The 20,775-nt window shown below is 34.7% G+C and overlaps 1 protein-coding gene and 1 non-coding gene across 4 annotated transcripts in view; one reads left to right on the top strand and one right to left on the bottom strand.

The window, feature by feature from the left end:
• Positions 1-20,775, bottom strand: part of RTN3 (reticulon 3) — a 54,030-nt gene that overhangs the window by 32,194 nt on the left and 1,061 nt on the right. The window contains exon 2 of one of the 3 annotated variants that reach the window (XM_074371848.1): positions 8,109-8,165. The exons of the other annotated variants lie outside the window; for them this stretch is intronic. Coding sequence (XP_074227949.1) covers positions 8,109-8,165 — 57 coding nt within the window. The remainder of the gene's footprint in view (positions 1-8,108; positions 8,166-20,775) is intronic. 3 annotated transcript variants of the gene reach the window in all.
• On the top strand, positions 14,586-14,658 carry TRNAT-AGU (transfer RNA threonine (anticodon AGU)). Its single transcript has one exon. It is a non-coding gene; the product is annotated as a tRNA-Thr (tRNA).

The raw sequence follows: 20,775 nt of genomic DNA on the forward strand, positions 1-20,775 counted from the left end.
TCGTTCTAATGCAGTAAACATGGTTTGTATCTATCATAAAGTATGGATACTCAGCAAGACTGGACTAAAGATAAACGAAGCTCAGTATTGCAAGTTAAAAGGTTTAAAAACCTGAAATTTAAAGAACTGTGGACTCTATTTAAATCAGAAATATTTCATAATCTGAGTTATGTGTTGTTACTGACTTTACTGGTAACTGTTTCTACCAGGAAACATTCAAAAGACTAAATCTGGATTAAGGTAAAACTGTATGGGAGCCCTTCCCTTCAAACAGGAATGGAACCCTGAGGGGAGCAAAACTGACTCCACCTCAGAGGGAATGCTCAGCTTATATGCTTTACAGAGACTGAGACTTTGGATGATTCAGATCTGTCATCTTACAGACAAAAGAGGACAAAATGAATTAGCAATAATTCAACAAGTATTTACTGAGTGCCACTATGTCACGTGCCAGACACTATTTCAGAAACTAAATTAAAAGCAGTGAACAAAATGGACTGGTCAGAATGGCAATCATTAAAAAACCCACAAATCATAAATGCTGGAGAGGGTGAGGAGAACAGGGAACCCTCCTTCGCTGGCTGTTGGTGGGAATGTAATTTGGTGCAGCCACTATGGAAAACAGTATGGAGATTCCTTAAAAAACCGATAATAGAGTTACCATATGATCCAGCAATCCCACTTCTGGGCATATATCTGGAGAAAGCTCTAATTCAAAAAAAACACATGCACCCCAGTGTTTACAGCAGCTCTATTTACAATAGCCAAGGTATGGAAGCAACCTTAATGTTCACTGATGATGAGTGGATAAAGAAGTTGTGATACACAAACACACAGGAATACTACTCAGTCATAAAAAAGAATGAAACAACATCATTTGTAGCAATATGGATAGACCTAGAGATTATCATACTAAATAAGTCAGGCAGAGAAAGACAAATATCATATGATATCACTTATATGTGAAATCTAAAAAAATGACACAAAGAAATTTATTTACAAAACAGAAATGGACTTACAGGCATAGGAAAAAACAAACATGGTTACCAAAGGGGAAAGACAGGGGAGGGATAAATTAGGAGTTTGGAATTAGTAGATATAAACTACTATGTATAAAATAGATAAAGCAGCAAGGTCCCACTATATAGCACAGGGAACTATATTCAATAGCTTGTAATAATCTATAATGAAAAATAATATGAAAAAGAATATATATGTAAACTGAATCACTACGCAACACACTTGAAACTAACACATTGTAAATCAACTATACTTAAATAAATTTTAAAAAAAAAGCAGTGAATAAATCGGAAAAAAAATCCTTGCCTTTGTGGAGTTTACAATACACAGGGGGAGACAGAAAATAAACAAAATCAGTAAGTAAAATGATGATGATGTGGAGGTAGATTTGATGAAATGAAAAAGAAAGCAACCTACCTGGAATGCTAATGAAAGAATGCATATATTACAGGGGGTGGGGTGGGGCATGACGGAAACATTCTATGCTTTGTCAGGACACAAACTTCTCAGTTTCCTAAGGCTTGTTTCTTTTCTAATTTCTTTGAACTCTTAATACTCCAAAAGTTTCTAGTTCGGTATATAATAATCTGAGATAAAGCTAAGATTAGGTGGGTATCTTACTCTCAGGATACCAACAAGTTCTGTACTGAATGCCATGACTGCCTGACAGACTTCAAACATTTTACTAAAGATTCTTTAGTATGACATGACTATTATATATACAAAAATAATTGAAATCATGTTCCCTAATAATAATTTGGTGACTTAATAGTGTTGGAATGGATAGTGTTTTCTGGGGAGCAAGCTTAGGAGGTAAAGAGTGTGATGCTATACTCATTCCTCAGTGATTGTGAGATGCAGATGTAGCTCTCACAACTGTCCATCAAGCTTTTACACAGGTAGCAAAATAAGTTAGTATCATCTTTGCTTTAATTTTAATAATTATCTTGTTTAGAATTTCAGCAAATGAAAGTTTCTTTCGCTAGTTGAAACCCTAACAAACTTGAACAGAGCTAACTTTAACCAAGACAACAAAAAAATTGGTCTGGAAGTAAAGAGCTTACAAATGGCATGAAAACACTAAATAGAACAAAGACCAGAATCTAAACAAGCCTTTAGCAAAGTGCTCATAAGCAAAGACTCTTCCAATTAGTCAGTATGGCACTTAATAGTCCTTGGTGTTGTCCAAGCCTGTACTTGGCAAAATGGCAGAAAATTCCAGGGAGTTTAAAGGTTGTTAGTTTTTAAAATACCATGCACTGTAAAACTGCCTGATGGAATAACTCTGGATTATCTTATGTCCCAGAAAATGTCCACTACCTTTCGTTTTTCAAAAGATCCAGTCCTTCACATGCTCTGCAAGAGATTTTCAACACTACTCAAAACAATGTCTGTCAAAAAATCTCATTAGGAATATTTTCTAGATTAGTTATTTGCTATAATGGGATTTAATGTGCATATTGGTTCTTAAGAATTCTAATCACCTAAAAATATGGCATTACTCTATTATCAACAATGGTTATACGTCTAATAGACTTGTCAAAAAGGGAATTAACATGTGGTAAGAGGTGAAAAATGTCATAACCCCACAACAATCATGAGAATGTTCCCAAGTCTATCCAGTACTGAGCTCTTTGCTTACCCCTTTCTTCTTGAACCCTAAATACTCAGTCTCCATTTAAGTATATTATCTGAAATAAGACTAGGAAATTAAGTTGGCAGTCATATTCTAAATTTCTAGACTACCCCCAAACCAAAAATTCCTATTAAAAGATACAAAATCCTTTCATCACACTTACTAATTGTGTGATCTTGTCACACAACTAATCTCATCTGAAAATTAAGATACTAAAGCACCTAATTTGAGAACTGCTGTGAGGATTAAATGAGTTAATACATGTAAAGTGCTTAGAAGAGGATCTAGAACTTAATAAATCTTCAATAAATGTCCCCAAACACCACATTCTCAAAAAAATAAAAATAAAAATAAAAATAAAAATAAAAATAAAAATAAAAATCTCTCCTAACAAACTCCAGACCATGTGCCTTTTTGTTTGGGGAGAGAAAAAAGGCATAGTGTCAAATCTAACTGCCTTCACTTGGTATATAATACAGAAAATCCTCATTCAGAACTTTAGACACTTTACCGCCAACTATTCACAAATAAAAATAATTTAAAGAGCTTTTATCTACTTCAAAATTTTGGGTGATGCAACTTCTGAATCACTTATTACAAACCAAATGTCTGTAATATTCCAAGAACTATACTAGGTACTGTGTGGATAAAGACATTTAACAAAGCCTAATATATAAAAAAAATTCTAAGCCAATGTTGAAAGATAAAAGAACTTTTCCTGGGCAAAATGTTTCTGCAAATGATCTTTACCATCAAAGGTCAAAGTACATTTTAGTTCAATGTACAACTATCTGAACAATTTAACAATCTAGCACAAAAATAGCCCATGGCACCATCTTTTACAGTCTTTCAACCTCCCCCCCCCCACCCCGGGGGGTATGTGTGATTTGATTTATTTATTTTATTTTTAAATGGAGTTACTGGGGATTGAGCCCAGGACCTCATACATGCTAAGCAAGCACTCTACCACTGAGCTATACCTTCCCTCTGTCCTTTTCAAACTTTACAGCAACTACTAGCACTTCCTGGGCTCTGACTCTGACTTAGGGACTCAGAATTTCCTGAGGAGGATGGAGCTCAGGAACCTGCATTACAAGTTCCCTAGGGAATAAACCCAGTTTGGGAACCCACAGCTTTACTGCATTTTATTAGTTTTTGAAGGGTAGAAAAACTGAGCCGCACCTCAGATCCCTAGACCTATAAAAATCCCACAGGTGTGCAGACTGGCAGTCTTCACTCTCACTCCTTACCACAGATCATCTTTGTCCAGGAGCACATCTCATAGGGTACTAGGACATGGGTGGTCCTTTTGTGTCTGCTTTCAATACCTCTATATACTAATTTTAAAGTACAGTAACTCAAAATTTTGATTGGAATAAGGCAAAAGCTCTATGTGACTAGAGAATCTTGTGTGGGAATTGAGGAAGAGTTTTCCCTCTTCTATGCCCAGAGTAGTTTCTCTCACAGAACAAGGTGGGGAGTTAAAAATGACAGGATGAAAAAACTTTCAAGTGAATAAATATTATGTATGTATCAAGTGAATACATTCAAACTGAGGAAGCCCCTTCATATACTGTTTATATGAACAGCATAAACTGTTCCTTTATCAGTTTTCTTCAAAGTGTCTTCTCTTTACTGTTTCTTATTCCCCAATCTTTCAGAAAAAGATTTAGTATTTTTTAGTCAAGTGTTTTATAACTTAATAATGGAAAAACAATGTGGCCTAGGAATAAGTAAGCAATAATGAATGTTATATATCAGAGTTCTTCCTTAAAAGTGACTAGCTTAGCATTATGCTAGTTGCCATTTGGTTATCCACCCCCTCCCCAGGTAAGTCATTACTTTTAATTAAAAGGGCACCTATAACATGGAAAAACCATACACATCAGTGAAGAAAGGGGTGCTAGCCTACAGTAAACCACTCAATTACTTTTTCATATACATACTATGCATATTCATACAAGGGAGGCTTGAAATATTCAGGTATAGGTTTTCCTACACTTGAATTTTCTCATGTTCACAAAACAAGAGGGAAAGACAAATTATCGTGCAAAACAGTATCAGCAATTTTCAGCCAAAGCATCAAAATAGGAAGTTAGCCAGCAGACACTTTGCAGCCAAGCTAGATTTTAAACAAAAAGTCTCTTTTGTACAAAGAAAAATGTTTTGCTTTTGTTTAAAAAAAAAGGCTGTAACTGGCAAATTTTCTTCCTCAACACTTGCCCCAAAGTTCAGTGTTTAACTTCCTATTCAAGATGCCTACTGCCTTACTCAAACTGAATGCAAATACTCGTTACTGCAAATGTGCTTCCAATTCTGCATGGTTGATGGATCCTCTCTTTTCAATCTTATTTTCACCCACTTTTCCCCCAAATGTTTTCTAAAAAAAACTATACTATTTTCCAGCTTCCACTTTCATCAAAAGTTTCAAAAGCAGAAACCAAATCCGTTCAACTTTGTGTCTGATGGAGGAAGCACATCTCCCAGAAGATAGTAAATTGTATCACTAACAAAAATAATAATATGGTTAACATAGTCATTTCTGCCTCTTCTGCTCTCATGATTTTGACACTAACCTCAAAATGACACCTCTAAAAATATACGTAAAGCCTAAAATACAACCAATATATCATATTTACTGTAGGCAGTGGTTATTATACGCATGGACTTTGGAGTCCTTAGTTTGTCACTTACTCACTTAAGCAAGAGAAAGTTATATTTCCCATTTTAAACCCCAGTTTCCTCAACTGGTAAAAGAGCCAGTACCCTTCCTCCATAAAATTGGCTCTGAGGATTAAAAGAGATGATTCACATAAAGTACCAAGCACAGTAGAAGCTAAAAAAAACCCCCCAAAACAAAAAACCTAGCTACATGCTACACCTATACTCTGTTAATATCCTTATTTAACAGTACTGGAAAAAGTCATTAAAATATACTTCCCTATTTTGAAATGCTCAGGGATTAGGCTGAAATTTAACTCTACTGGATGAGAAAAAAGGGAATCATTAAGTAAAAACTGCAAAGGAACTACTCAGGAGTACAATTTATTTAAGAAGGAACTGGTTATTTCATTGACATTCCAATCACCAATCTATTCATTAGCTTTCAAGAAGCTTAACAAAGTAATATAATTTAATAAATATTACATAACTTCCTTTTGAAAAATTTAACTGCCCTTTCTTTCTCAGTCCAAATTAATGACAACTTTTGGTACATGCATCTTCCTGAAGCCCAATAATGATAAGTATGTATTTCAGGATTAAAAATGCCATTCTTAAATATGAAAATGTTCTATTTAACTATTATTACATATTGCTTAATATGGTTTAGATATACAAAAATAAGGTACAATTCTCCAAGGCTAACGCCTAAGGGATATAGAAGCCAGAGAGAGATTAGTTGGGTTAGTGACTGTGATGAATGCAAGGTGCCTGTTGGTGACAGCAGTCACTCTGAAAGGCCTGCAGTTGGGTGGGCCTGGTCCTAGCTATTCTCTCTAGGGGTTTTAACCCAGTTAACCAAGTACACCAACAACTTATTTTCCCTTATTTTTATTAAGGTAGACTAGAAGCTACCAGTCTTGACCACCCTAAAATACACCTAATCACATTTGCCAAGGAGTTCCCTTAAAAAACTGAACAGGCTGATCTCTAGACCTGCTAGTGAAGTAGCACCAACTGAGTCGCTTTTCCATTATGTGTTTTTTTTAACAAGAGAAAATACTAGTAACAGAGATTAGATGGGAACACCGTTAGGGATAGGACATTTTAAACTGCTTCTTTACAATACCCTTTTAACAAAAACACTATCCTGAATCTGCACTGGTCAAATAACTTTTTTTTTAAGAAAAAGGAAGAATGACAAACCTATTTTCTTTTATGAACTCTCATACTCCCTGTGAAACTGAAGCCTACTAAACATACAGTTTTAATCAGAAAAATCCTTTTTATTTACCTCCATTCTACTTGAGTGTACATGTAATTTTTCCTAACAGGGATTAAGCTATGACACTTATCTTCTGTACATTAGGTGTGTTGTGCTTAGGTTGCATTGTTATACTATTTAGGATATCAGTTATCCTCTTTCTGCATGCAAAAAGTGGCTGGAAGTTATAACTACTATGAGGAATGCATTTTAGAAGATCGGAAATATTTACAATAGAGAAAAAAATAATTATCTGTTCTATTTACATTATGATAGATTTACCAGTTTATCTTCCAGAGTAGAATAAATCCAATTTGCCTAAATTATTAAATTTTTCATGAGAAAAAAACCCTTAAAAATAGAAATATGGCTGAGTTCCAGATGTCAAGAATCAATCTGTATATCTGAGTTACTTCCAAATACTCACAAAATATCTTTTAATGTAAACAAGTTAATTTCAAAGGTCATGATTTGACCCACAGATATCCAAATTCACCCAATGAGCACATTACAAAGAGGCTTGGAGGCTCTAACGTTATCAGTCTGATCTAGAAGCAACAAATTATCTATCATGTTTCCTAAGCAGCAGATTAAACCCAGCAAAACTTACTATGTTCATTTTATCCTATTGTGTTTTTATTCATAAAAAGTCAAAGTCTTCCTAAAAAACCAGCACCCTGACTTTGCATTTCAGCTAGGACAATACAATGCACAAGGCTTCTTAGACCTATCTAGTGAGTTTAATTATCTTTTTTAAAATAAGAGTTTTCCACTGACCTATATTTGAGGTGGAATACAAAAGCACAAACGAAACAGAACCTAATTATTGGTGCAAATCAACGAAGCACACAGCTCTCTCTTCCACAGTCCTGACAGTGCTACCCTCACAAACATATAGCTATCAACTTTGAATCCCTTCCTCACTGGTTGGCAGATTAAAAACAAGCAAAACAAAATCCCCCAACACCCTCAAACCACAGCTTAATCTCTGGGAAGACAATCCTTGCTTGCCAAAAAGTCAACCAATTTGTTCAATGTTCCTAGGCAATTTGGAAATAGCCTAGCTCTTGGGAGACAAGTTCACACTAAAGTACTCTAGCTAGGATGGTATAGCAGTTCAGTGGAAGCACACTTTATAATTATAAAGTTTTTCCAAATCTACTACCTCTCCAAACCAGCTACGTAACTGCAAATCAATACGTCAAGCGCATTCTGGAGGCGGGTTGTTTTCTCAGTCACAATTCTATCTGCTCCAAGTTCTGAGGGCAAGTTTTCAATTTTTAAGAAGTACTCAAAACTACACCTAAAGCTTATGCTATGTTTAAGGGTACACCTACCCTCATTCTATTTTATTAAGCTTTACAGGAAATCCATTAGAAACTGCCAAATAGAAAGGAATGGTTTGTATTTAGTTTTTATTTTAGGGGATTTGGGGGCAACAGAAAACTCGTGCCTCATATCCCCAGTTACAGCCTCTTTCTCAACATTTTTCTTTTATTAATGCACACACAAAAATGACAGACTTGCCTTGTGAGGTCGAAAATAGAGATACAGGCTGAGAGGAAGAGGAAGAAACAAAGGAATCTGAAAGAAAATATACAGCGTGAGAATTTGACAACCTCACACAGAAATTTTAATTTTTTTTTTTTTTGGCCATCATCATAATTTTACTGGGTTTAATAAGCAAGAGGGGAAAGCCCAAATCTTTATTTCTAATTAGTTTTCACTCACCTGGCAGCGAAACCTTATTTCATTTTCAAGATGCATTTCTAAAACTTAATCAATTCAATAAATATTCTGAATAGTTAATCAATATTTTGGTCAAATATTCTCACCCACAAAGGAAGAAAAGAGGAAGCCCTAGCATTTTTAAACAACTACAACCTCAGGAAAGACAATGCTCCCCTGTAACTCTGTGTGGGAAATAAAAAATGGGTATCTGAGTACTAACTGATTTTGTTTGTAACCATTTTCATCTTCATTTTGAAGAGCTGGTTATGAATATGAACATTTAAACATATATAGTTGGCAAATATGTGAAAATGACCCTAAATACTAAAAATTTTTTTTTAAATCACAATGAATCCACTGAGAAAACAGTATCAACATGAGAAATCCTCCATCTCTAAAATTATACTTCTCTAAATTTGGCAACATACATAAAAATTTTAAATGCACAAACTTTTCCCACCCAGACCTGCACATATTCTTTAACTCAGCAGATATATTTGCTGAGATGTATATGAGAATATTCATAAGAACACTGGTTATAAATAATAGGAATAATCTAAATGACCATCAACAGAAGTCTAGTTAAATAATTACATCCAAACAATGGAGTACTTGCTGCTATGAAAAAGAATGAAGTACAGCTATATATGTTGATATATTAAATTAAAAAGCAAAGTACTGAAGTGCATACAGTGTGCCTCCATTTATTAACTGGTAACAAAAGGGACTTTTGAGGTCTGGAGCAGGAGGGAGATTTACTTTTCATTACTACTTCTGGCCCTTAAAAAAAAGTCAAATAATATAAATTACCCTTCAGTAAAAATGGAAAAAAATTAAATTAATGAAAACAGTATGTGAGAAAGAAAACCCTCCAAAAGGGGCCCTAAATATACCAATCTTCAGTTAACTCCTTTTTTCTTGCAATTATAAAAATGTTTTCACAAATATTAGAAGCAAGCACTTTCATTTCTTTAATGTTTCCAGAGGGGTTCATTTCTATATGCAATTACCTTCAACATTAAATCTCTATGAACTGAATAAACCTGAAAATCCGAATACTAAGTAAGTCTAATGCCAAAAAAGATCTTATGGACTTGCCTTTTCACCTCCACTCGAAACTCCTCCTAACGGAAAATTTCGACATACAAATTTTTATGTAATAGTATCTATTCTGATACAGAATACAGATAACCAGTAGTAGTTTGCAACAGAACTGCATGAAGTCTTCTAATTTATAAAATCGCACTGTATTCATATGCTCATATTTATGCTACAGGGAATTGAATCCAAGAATGGCCACCCTAATTCTCAAAAACTATTAATTAAATCAAACATTATTTCTAAGTAGCTAGGTCCAGGTGCTATATTAGCACTGGTAATACAGAGATGAAGGCTGTGCCCACAAGTAACTGAAAAAGACATACAAACCAGTAAAACTGTATGAGCTATGGGAATGCAGCAGAGGCAGAAGAGATGATGTTCATCAGGTGAATAAGACAGAGGAAGGCATTCTGGAGAGAAGGAACAACTGGCCAGATTCCAAATGACTTTAAATGTCATGTAATGAAATTTGGGTATATTATGTGTAATGATCAATCACTGAAGGTAAAATACCATGTGTTTTAAAAAAGAACTCTGGAAGCAGGGTAGAGCATGGACTTAACTGAAAAGCTTAATCTTTTCTTGCATAATCTTATCTTGGAAAGACATGAGGGCTTAAACTAAGGCACTGAGGATGGTAATGAGGGAATAGATATGATAAGACAGAATGGACAGGATTTGGAACCAGTTGGATGTTGGAGACTGGAGAAACAAAACTCAAAGGAATAAAGGACTAAAGGACTAAATGAAATATCACTGGTTGGTGTATGAAAGAAGGAATCCTTTATATTAACTTCCACTAAAAAATAAGCTGTCTAAGGCATATCTAAGTGGAAACTGTTTAGCAATGTGGACAGGCTCAGGAGAGAAAGGTACGAGTTATAGATAAATATCTGAGAGTTAACATTTGGATGAGAACTGACACCATTGGAGTTAATGAATTTGTCCAGGGAGAATCAGAGGGTATTACAATGGAATTCTGAGATACACTACCAATATTTAAAGAGTAAGAAAGAAGAACTAGTGAAGGAGACAAAAATGAGTCGATTTGGGGGGAAATGATATCGCTTGAAGAAAGCTTTAGAAAATGATTAAGAGTCAAAAGCCAATGAGTGGCAAAGACTTTGAAATGGGTCACTAAAATTAAGTAATCAAGTTAGCACTGATGACTCTATAGTTAGAGTGGTGGGGAGGTGGTCAGACACTAAAAGCTGAGGAGCGAATGGAAATTTAAAAAGCACTGACAGCAAGTATGTGTGATAAAGGGAAGGACTGAAAACTGAGCAGCAGCTACAGGGAGAGGCAGAGTTGAGGGAAAGATTTTTAGGAATGGAAATGACAAGCATATTTATAGAGAGAAAGAACCAAGTAAAAGGAAAAAGACCGAAGATACATAAAAAAGAAACAGGAACAAAGTCTGGGAAGTTCCTAGAAGATAAGGGATAAAAAAGCACGAGTGGACCCGATGAAATCTATTTCCAATAAATAATGAATTAATTTATAAATAAAATAATAAATCTATAGTTAAAAGATTGTTCATCACAAATATTAAGGAAACTTAATAAAGGTCTACTAGAGACTGGTTAAATAGGTTTGGTATATCCATACAATGGGATACTATTCATTAAAAATTGTATTGTAGATGAGAATTTACTGACACTAAACAATGTTGATAATACACAGAATAAAAAAACATTACAAAAGTAATTTAAGTAATGTGACTTCATTTTGGTAAAAAATACAAATTCATGTAAGAAGTAAAAGGGATAATGATATTCACTCTCTGAGCAGAGGGATTATGAGAATTAATTGTTTTTTGCTTCTGTGTTTGAGTTTTTGAAAATGATGAACATGTATTATTTTAAAAAAGAATTATTACAAAATGAAAGGATATACTGACTTTTAATTTTCTTTATATTTTTTGTTTCCTAAATTTTCTGTTATGAACATCCATTTTTCTTATAATTCCTAACACATACCTATTCTCCCCACCTACATGGAATGGGTTAGTGACATTAGACAGGGGAAAAGGACACTTAAAATGGGATCTCTAAACTGTTTATTGAATAATCTTCAGTAAGACTGTTTATTGAGTAGTCTTCAATAAAACTGTTTATTGAATAATCTTATTAGTCTTCACACCATTGGATTTTAAATCTTCATAATACTTTAAGCTGCAACAAACTGTCAAAATTTTTAAAAACTGCCTCTTTGAAAACAGAGCTTCCATTTACTTACTGAGTCTTGAATATCTGTGACAGACACTGAACTAAGTATTTATTAAATCAAATTCTTACAAAAACTGAAGATTTTAAGTGTCAGAATCAAGATTTAAGCCTGGGGGAGGAAGGTATAGCTCAGTGATGCTTAGCATGCACAAAGTCCTGGGTTCAATCCCCAGCACCACCACTAAAAAAACAAACAAAAAAACCAAAACCTAATTACCACCTGCCCAACAACAAACAACTTTCTAAAAAAATTTTTAAAAATTAAAAAAAAAGATTTAACCCTAAACTTTTCCTGAAAGCCTGTGCCTTTCCTTCTCTATCATTCTACCACTCAGATCACCTGCCTTTATATTGCTGGTCTGAAATGTACGTGTTATCTACCTGAAAATTTACCAGCCAAATTTATATACACATATTTTTATTGTTGTTATACTTATGACATTGTTTTTAATTTAATTACTTGTGAACTCAATCACATGTAAGAAGTGATATACTTAATATTTAGAAATACTGCTTTGTTTCCATTCACATTTCATAAATTATTTCTATTTAACCTTTTACATGTGCCTTCAACATTTACATCTTTATCATGACTAGAGCTATATTCTGAGTAATTAGAAAAGTTATGTAATGCACTTTGCTGGAGTGCCTGATCTTCTCTTTCATCTATATTTTATTTTTTTCAAGTCTCATGATTATTATTTATTGAATCTTATTTCTACTGGGGTTAGTTATATAAGCTGAGGATTCAGTGTCATTTATTGATTGATGATTCAAAATTTTTACAGATAATACTTCATTTAAAGTTATTATAAAACACTGGCTATATTCCTTGTGTTGTACAATACATTCCTGCAGCTTATTTATTTTATAAATAGTAGTCTGTAGCTCTTAATCCCCTTCCCATTCCCTCTCTGACTGGTAACCACCAGTTTGCTCTCTATTATCTGTGAGTCTGTTTGTTTTGTTATATTCATTCATTAACTTTTTAGATTCCATATTTAAGTGATAACATACGGTATTTGTCTTTCTCTGTCTGATTTATTTCTTATTTTGTTCTTGTCCCTTGTGATTTGATGACTATCTTTAGTGTTATGTTTGGATTTCTTTCTCTTTTTTGTGTGTGTATTTATTTATATATAGATTTTTGGTTTGCAGTTACCATGAGGTTTATATACATGGGATTATTTTAGGTTGCTGATTGCTTAATTTCAAATGAGTTTCTTTTAACAATCCTGCATTTTTACTACCCTCTCCTCTCAATATTTTAAAATTCCATTAACCAGTAAGGTAAGACCCCATCCCTTTAGCTCTTAACCCTTCTCTCCAGCAGGATACTGAGTAGGTAAGAAGTGGAAAAACAAGGAGGAAAACAGCAAAAGGGCACACTAGTGGAGGTTTTCAAATTCTTGTCAAGCCTGTGCTAGATGTATTGTTGGGGGAGAGAGGAAGAGAAAAAAAGCTTTGGATTGGATGTGGGATTCAAGTTTTGATTTAGATCAGGGGGAAAATATACTACATAAATCTAACTGTCTGAATTTTCTAACCTGTAGTAAAAATACTGTTTCAATGAACTGTTTATTTTGGAGCTATGTGTCCTTCACCATCAGCAGAACACAGCCTATATTTTTAGACCAAGAGGCAAGTTACTTTCAGGAAAAATTCTGCAGGCCACAAAAAACGGGTAGTCTTTCCACTCTTTCTCTTGACCACAATTCTTGATGGCAACTAAGACCATCTTGGTAGAAAATGAACCAATTACTAAACTGAGTCAATTACTACCCCTTCCCCCATCAGAGCTCCAGGAATTGGCAGATTGATTCCCCCCCAAACTTTATGCTATTTCTTTTTCTTATCCTTTTGTGCTGGCTAGATCTCCACTGCATTACTTGGACCATCTACTTCTCCCAAAGCAATTTTTATTTCATGATTAAGGCTTTCTGTCCTTTTTAAAATTTTATTTTAGAATAATTTTAGATTTACAGAAAAGGTGAAAAGATTGTACAGTGTTGCTTTACACCTAGCACTCAGTTTCTCCCATTGTTAACATGTTATATTAGTGTGGTGGTACATTTGTCACAATTAATGAAATAATACTGATACATTACTAATATTTAAAGCCCATACTTCGTTGAGATTTAATTTTTCCTCAATGCTCATTTCTGTTCCAAGATCTCATCCAGGATATCACATCCCATTTTGTCATCATGTCTCTGAAGATGGAACATAGTCCTTTGGACTATGACAATTTCTCAGACTTTCCTTACTTTTGATGATCTTAACAGTTCTGAGTAGTACTGATCAGAATTTTACATAATGTCCCTCAATTTCGGTTTGTCTGATGTTTTTCTCATGGTTAGACTGGAGTTGCGAGCTTTAGGCAGGATTACCACTGAGGTGAAGAGCCACCCTTGTCATATCATGACAAGGGTATATCAATATGACTTATCACTGACGATGTTAACCTTGATCCCCTGGCTGAGGTGGGGTTTGCCAAGTTTCTCCACAGTACTGCTCCCTACCATTTTATACTGTACTCTTTGGAAGCAAGCCACTAAGCACTTTCCACACTTAAGGAGTGGGGAAAATCTACATAAACCAGCATGCTGATTTTTTATTTACCTACTTAGAGCTAATGTAACTACTGAAAATTGGCCAATTCATGTTTTAGTCCTCTGGAACCAATAAATCTAGATAAGATCTAATATCTAGTTAAATAAATTCAATTTATTTGCTGTCAGAAATAAATTTCAACCTGATTGGAAGTACCTTAGGGTTAAGGACCATCTTAGATGTCCCTGTTTCCTTCATGAGGTACAGAATATGATGGCCAGTAGAAGGAACAGAATATGGAGGACTAAACACTATAGAGCCTTAATAAATGTTTGGTGAAAACCAAACAGTTAGAGTTTAAATTGTTATTTCGAAAACAGACTCTGAGTATGGAGGATATAGCTCAGTGGCAGAGTGCATGCCTAGTAAGCATGAGGCCCTGGGTTCAATCCCCAGTACCTCCATTAAAAAAATAAATAAAAAACATAATTACCTCCACCCACCCCCAAAAAAGTATACAGTGCTGTATGTCAATTAAATCTCAATAAATCTGGAAGAAAAAAAATTAAAAAAGACTGACGATGGGACTTTAGTCCCACTAGTGCAGTAGTTACTAAAGCTGTAGTTCTCCCTAGTATGAGTCAAGATGCTCACTCTGTTACACTAAAAAGAGCTGGAAAGCTTTCTTTTTACATTTGTGGAGTAAATGTATATGCAGTCTAAGAGGAAGAACAAGTAGAATTCTTGTTGCAAAAGAAACAAAATTAGAAAGTCGGACAAAAAACCAAAATGGACTGTATAAATAGTAACTTGGTTACAAATACTTTAATAACCCAACTTTTAAAGTAGCACTACATTTACTGTTAGGAATGTCTTACCCTTCTTCAAATAATGTTTGAGATGTATCTAATCAAAATATCAGATTCTGTTAGGAGTAGATGGAAATTAAACTTATTTTAACATATTTTAAAACTCTGACACATCAGACAAGCGTACCACTGAGTCCTTATTAGAAGTGAGTCTCTTTCTAATACACCAAAATGTGACATTCAAGTGGTTACAGTTTTCTGGACTAAAACCATTAGTGGAAAATACCTCGAGTCCAGAAGTAAAGATTGGAGTAAAAGAAGCCAATCTTAAAGATAAGATGTATTTATTATGGATAAAGTTTTATGCGCTTACATGGAAATTCTCTCCTTAGCACCTAAATGAATACATCAATTTCCATAAGTTTTTGTAAAACTTATAACTTGATTTTTAAAAACCAAATTTTCTTAACCTGAAGTTTATGAGCGGATTTTACAGTACTTTATGAATCTGTGAGAATTTATGTACTACTTTATTGATATGCATATTTTTTCTGGGAAGAGAGTTTCTCCATCCATCCATTCCATAAATATTTACTAAACATCTATTATGAGCTAAGGATTAATTTCAGTTGCTGAACAGAAATGATAAACTGTCTTCTCTCATTCAAAAATATCTGAGGGCCTGCTTTGTGCCAGGTGCTGTTCAGGCATTAGAGACAGATAGTGAATAAAACAGCAAAAATCTCCACTCTAATGGAACTTATATTCTAGTGTGGAAGACAGGCAATAAACAGAGTAGGTCAAATACCCTAAGACAGATTATAACAAATGGTAAGAAAAATAAAACAGGAAAGGCCTATAAAGTGTTTGCTTTTCCTCTTGTGCAATTTAGATAAGGCAGCCAGGCAAATACCTAAAGGAGGTGAGAGAGTGAAGAGCTACAAGAATATATGGGGGAAGAGCTTTCTAGGTATAGTGAATAGCAAATAATACTCTGAGAGAGAAATATTCCTGATGTGAAGAACAGCAAGATCAGTGTAGCCAAAGCTGGATGAGCAAGGGGGAATCTGGGGCCAGATATTGTAGGGCTTCATAAGCCTTCTAAGGATTTTGGCATTTAATCTAAATGTGATTGGAAGCCACTGGAGCATCTGCTAATGAATGAAATGATCTGACTTATATTTTTCACACCCTTACACCAGCTGCTGTGTCAAGAAAAGACTGAAGAGAAGCCAGGGAGAAAGTCTGGAGACCAGTTAGGAGACATTTGCAGTAATCCAGGACAGCTATAACAGCCTGGACCAGGGTCATAACAATGGAGCTTGAGAAAACTGGTAATCAATAAATATATTCTGAAGGTAGAATCAACAGAATTTGCTAGTTGTTGTATGCAGGAAAGATAAAAAGTCAAGGGCATTAAAAATGAAGAGAAGTGACCACTGCATTTAACAATGTGGAAAATAACTGGTAAACTTGACAAGAGAATTTTCTGTATAACAGTGGATCAAAAAGGCACTTGGCTTAGGAAGTTAAGCAGAAGTTAAGATTTCTAAGTTAACTGAATTCAGTTAACCAGTAACTGAATTTAAGAGAGTCACTGAAGCATTTTTATTACATGTTGTTTCAAATAAAGAGAAGCAGTGTATACATTTGAAAGAGAACTGAACTGGGCCCTCAATCCCTGTTTTTTATCTTACTCTCAACTTCACAGCCACAAACCTTTGGGCATATCACTTAATCTCTCTAAATCTGATTCCTCATCTAAAGTCAGATTTATTTTGCTACAGACCTCACAAATAAACATAATGCAAGTCTTTCTCCTATTGAACACAGCCTCTTAGAGAGATGATCTATGTTTTATTTACTTTCCTATTTCCCACAGCACCTAACGAAGAGCTTACTGTATGCTCAAACATTTGTTGAATTAAGTTAATATATGGGCACAACTTAAACCATAATGCAATACACAAATGTAAGACATAAAAATCAAATATTTCCACTCTCGATGTAAGATGAAGACAATGCTTAGTTGAAATGCTTTCAGATAACAGGACAAAGGGGGTGCTGTATTAGTTTTGCTAACAACGTTTTCTAGAATACCCCTCAAAATATCCGCAAGGGCAAACTGTCAGTGAGGAACATGTCAAAAAGCTCACTTATTCCCCTCTCCCCCTTAGGTTATGATGATGTCCTTATCGGAAAACAAAGTCAGCTGATTGGAGAAAACAGATAATATTTCTTTGAAATTTAAAAAGACCATCACAAGAGGAAGCTGACTGCCGACAATTACCCACCATACCACAAAGTGTAAAACAGAATCGTGAATCCTATACAGTATAAAAAGAGATCCTCTCTGAAATTGCAGTATCACAGAGTAACACGTCTTACTTTAGTAATAACTTTAAGTAACAGATGTTACTAGACACAGATATGTAGTAAAAGACTTAAATGATGCAATCACAAGCAATACTGATTACAGCTAAACTTATTTAGCATGCATTCTTTTTCAGAACATCTATAATATACCCAAAGGTCCAAAATAATTCTAGAATTAATGGCTGTTATAAATAAACAGAATAAAAGGTAAATCAGTTTCCTGGACAACTTCAGAATGACTTAAATTATATTAACATAATATCAACTTGGTAATTTTTATCCAAAAAGTTTTACTCTGAAATTTATGTATTTTCCCCAAGTCTGTACAGTTTAGGAGGCAATTATAAATTCATCATTAATAATAAAGTTGAACACAAACTATAAGCTTGGTACATACAACATATATGCATAGTTAATCATTTATTTGGAATCTTTGTAATTCTGCTGAGAATTACAAAAATGGTAAATTCTAGATTTATGTCTACTGTAAAGAGAAGTGCCCTTCTACAGAACAACTTCTTGGTTCAAACAAACCTGAGAACTTTAATTTTCCCTTTGCCTTTCAATGACGTGTCACCAATTCCTTCACTACCAAACTTTATTTACAAAATAATCCTCTTATATCAGGACGAATAATAGTATTAGCATTATTTTGTTTTCAAACCATCTCTAAATTAAAATTAAAAACACTGATGCTCTTACCAGCTACTTCATAAACAATACCGTAGAGATTTCAATTTAAGGCAGGTATAACTGTTAAATATACGTAGACTGGTTTTCTTGATCAGAGTGGCTAAATTATTTGTGAATTCGACTCCAAAAGAAAACGGCATTAAAAGAAATTTTCTATTTCCAGAGAATAAAAACCATCCAAGCCAACAAGCATTTGTAAACCATACTGACTTGACCATTCTTGCTGTCTCCTGTACTCTTGCTTCCACTGTTAGGAGTTTCATACTGCATCATAACTATATTTATTATGGTCAGAATGCCGTAGAAATTTAAGCATATTGATGCCAAACTATCTATGAGGCATCTTGGCTCTCCCTTGCTTCTTCAACAGATCAGCTAAGTGAACGGAGTGGCAGCTTTAAGACATTTATGTGAGGGGTCAAAAGCTAAAACAATTGATTCACTTTCACAAAGAAAAAGGTATGAAATGTTCCTGTATCATGAGGAAGATTATGATTTCTCACTTGTAATTCAATCATTTTTTTGTATCTATGTGTTTGAAATTTGCAAATAGATGTATCAAATATTAGGTATTGTTATTCAATAAAAGTTACGGTTTAGGGGCAGCAAAGCAGACTTGTCTGGGTCACAATGTGCGGAGGCTTAGGATTTGCACAAAGTCATACAATTAATGAGAGAAAGAGTCAGGACTGAAATCTAGGTGTCTCTGGGGCACCATGTTATAGTGCCACTGCTAATTTGACATGAATATAATTCAGATAATGTCAGTGTTGAACAGGTGGTTAGAGTTCTTTTTTACTTAAGACTGAAAGTACAAATTACTTATTTATATGATTGACATGTTAGAACAAAGTGTGAAAATGATCCCATAAAAAGTACACAGAACTAAGTTTCACAAGAGAGGAAAAAGTATTTAAAGCAAAAATCTTTTTTTTTAAGCTGTCCAAGCGTTTTTGCTTTTAGCTAACTTCCATGAACAGATACAAGAAACGTAGCTTTATTATGACATCATGATTTTCATAGCGATAATAAAGAATAGTCTCTAGCAAGTTACAGAATTTCAAAGACTACAGATAGTGAACTATCAAAGCACTTTTAAAGTTCAGACAGTAGACACGTATCTACCCTTGATGTCTAATAAGGCAAACCTCACTCTGAAAAGAACGCTATTTAAGTCTCTTTTACCTCAACCTCAAATTTTTGCTTTTTAAACTCTCGGTTTTGATCAAAGGCAGAAATCTGGGAAGCCAATCCTGGCCCCTGATCTTCTCCATGCATACATCATTGCCAGCTGCACTAACGTCAGAGAGTGCTATCACTCACTCACTACCTTTAGGTAGGAACTAAATTTCTATAATGTGTTACTAGACAGGTCAGTGAAGACACAACTGTTTTCTGCAGGCACCAAGCAACCACTCACTCTTCTTTTTCTATTTTTCAAAGTCTCTAAAACCAAGAGGAGTTTGGTGAAAGAAAGGGAAGCTAAAGGTTGATACCAACACTTACAGATTTTTTAAATAACCCAGGCAGTTTTTTTTTAGTATCCATTTTAAATGAGTTAAATTTTGGAATAAAAACTTCATCTTATTTTCATTGTGCAGAAGCAAGACATATTTCCTCTGACAGATGGAGAAAACATTTTGCAAGGAGGAAGAGCTTCTGCAATGAAACGATGACTATACATTGCAGTGTCTTAAGCTAAATTTTTCAAGTAGTGACCAAATGAGGATCTTGCATTGAACCCCCTAAAACTGTATTAATGATTTTTACACAATATTAATATATATTTGCAATGGAGTTTAAGGTAGAAAAGGTTTCTAATTTGTTTTTCAAATGAATCAAAAATTTTAAATCAAGAAACATTACAAGATATGCACAAAAAGGACGACAACCAAACAGTAAGCAATGACAAGTGACTAAAGCCAAAACACCAAGTTGCTAAGTATATGGGGAAGCTGCTGTTAATCTGGACCTTTGCCCAGAACATAAAAATCTGGAGGGGAAACAGTGGTGGTTTAAAGCGGACAAGGGTTCTAAATTTGCTGCTTCATTCCTTTATCTGAACAGCCAATTTTGACCTTGCAGAAGCTCCCTCTGATACTGTTTTTCTACTTAAACGGTCACAACCACACTGGAAAATCCAACTGGGTACCAAAGCTCTTAGGTGGAAATCTACTGTTCCAAAAGCACGTAAAAAATATACTTAAAGCTAAGATCAATTTTGTTCTTTAGAACAATCAACCCAAGATTCTGGCAAAGGAGACAATGAAGCATTTAAAAACCTCTCAAAATCCTTTAAGGTTAACTAAAGAATAAAATTACCTGTACGCTCCCGAGCTTATTGCTCTTCCTTTGGCAAAGAGCTTTTTTTTTTCGCTTCAAAGACTGAGTTCCCTTAAGAACCACCACCTGCTCATGGTGCATTTTTTTCCCCCCTCAAGAAGGCATCTGCACTGCAGATCTCTGCATGAGGGGAGCTTGCCAGCCAGCTCCCACCAGCAGGCAGACGCGTATACAATGGAAAGTAAAAGCCGCCTGCAGCTTCCCTCCTAGTCTTTCACAGAGACGGGAGGAGAAGGGGGTTCCACCAGGCTCGGCTTTGTCTGAATTTTTCTCCCCTCCCCCCTTTCTGCGGTAAACACCCCCTTTTGTTGTACCTCGATCAATAACAGCCGACAGAAAGCATGAAATTAAAATATGTTG

This window comes from Camelus bactrianus, chromosome 10 (assembly GCF_048773025.1).
Source record: "Camelus bactrianus isolate YW-2024 breed Bactrian camel chromosome 10, ASM4877302v1, whole genome shotgun sequence".
Taxonomy (NCBI): domain Eukaryota; kingdom Metazoa; phylum Chordata; class Mammalia; order Artiodactyla; family Camelidae; genus Camelus; species Camelus bactrianus.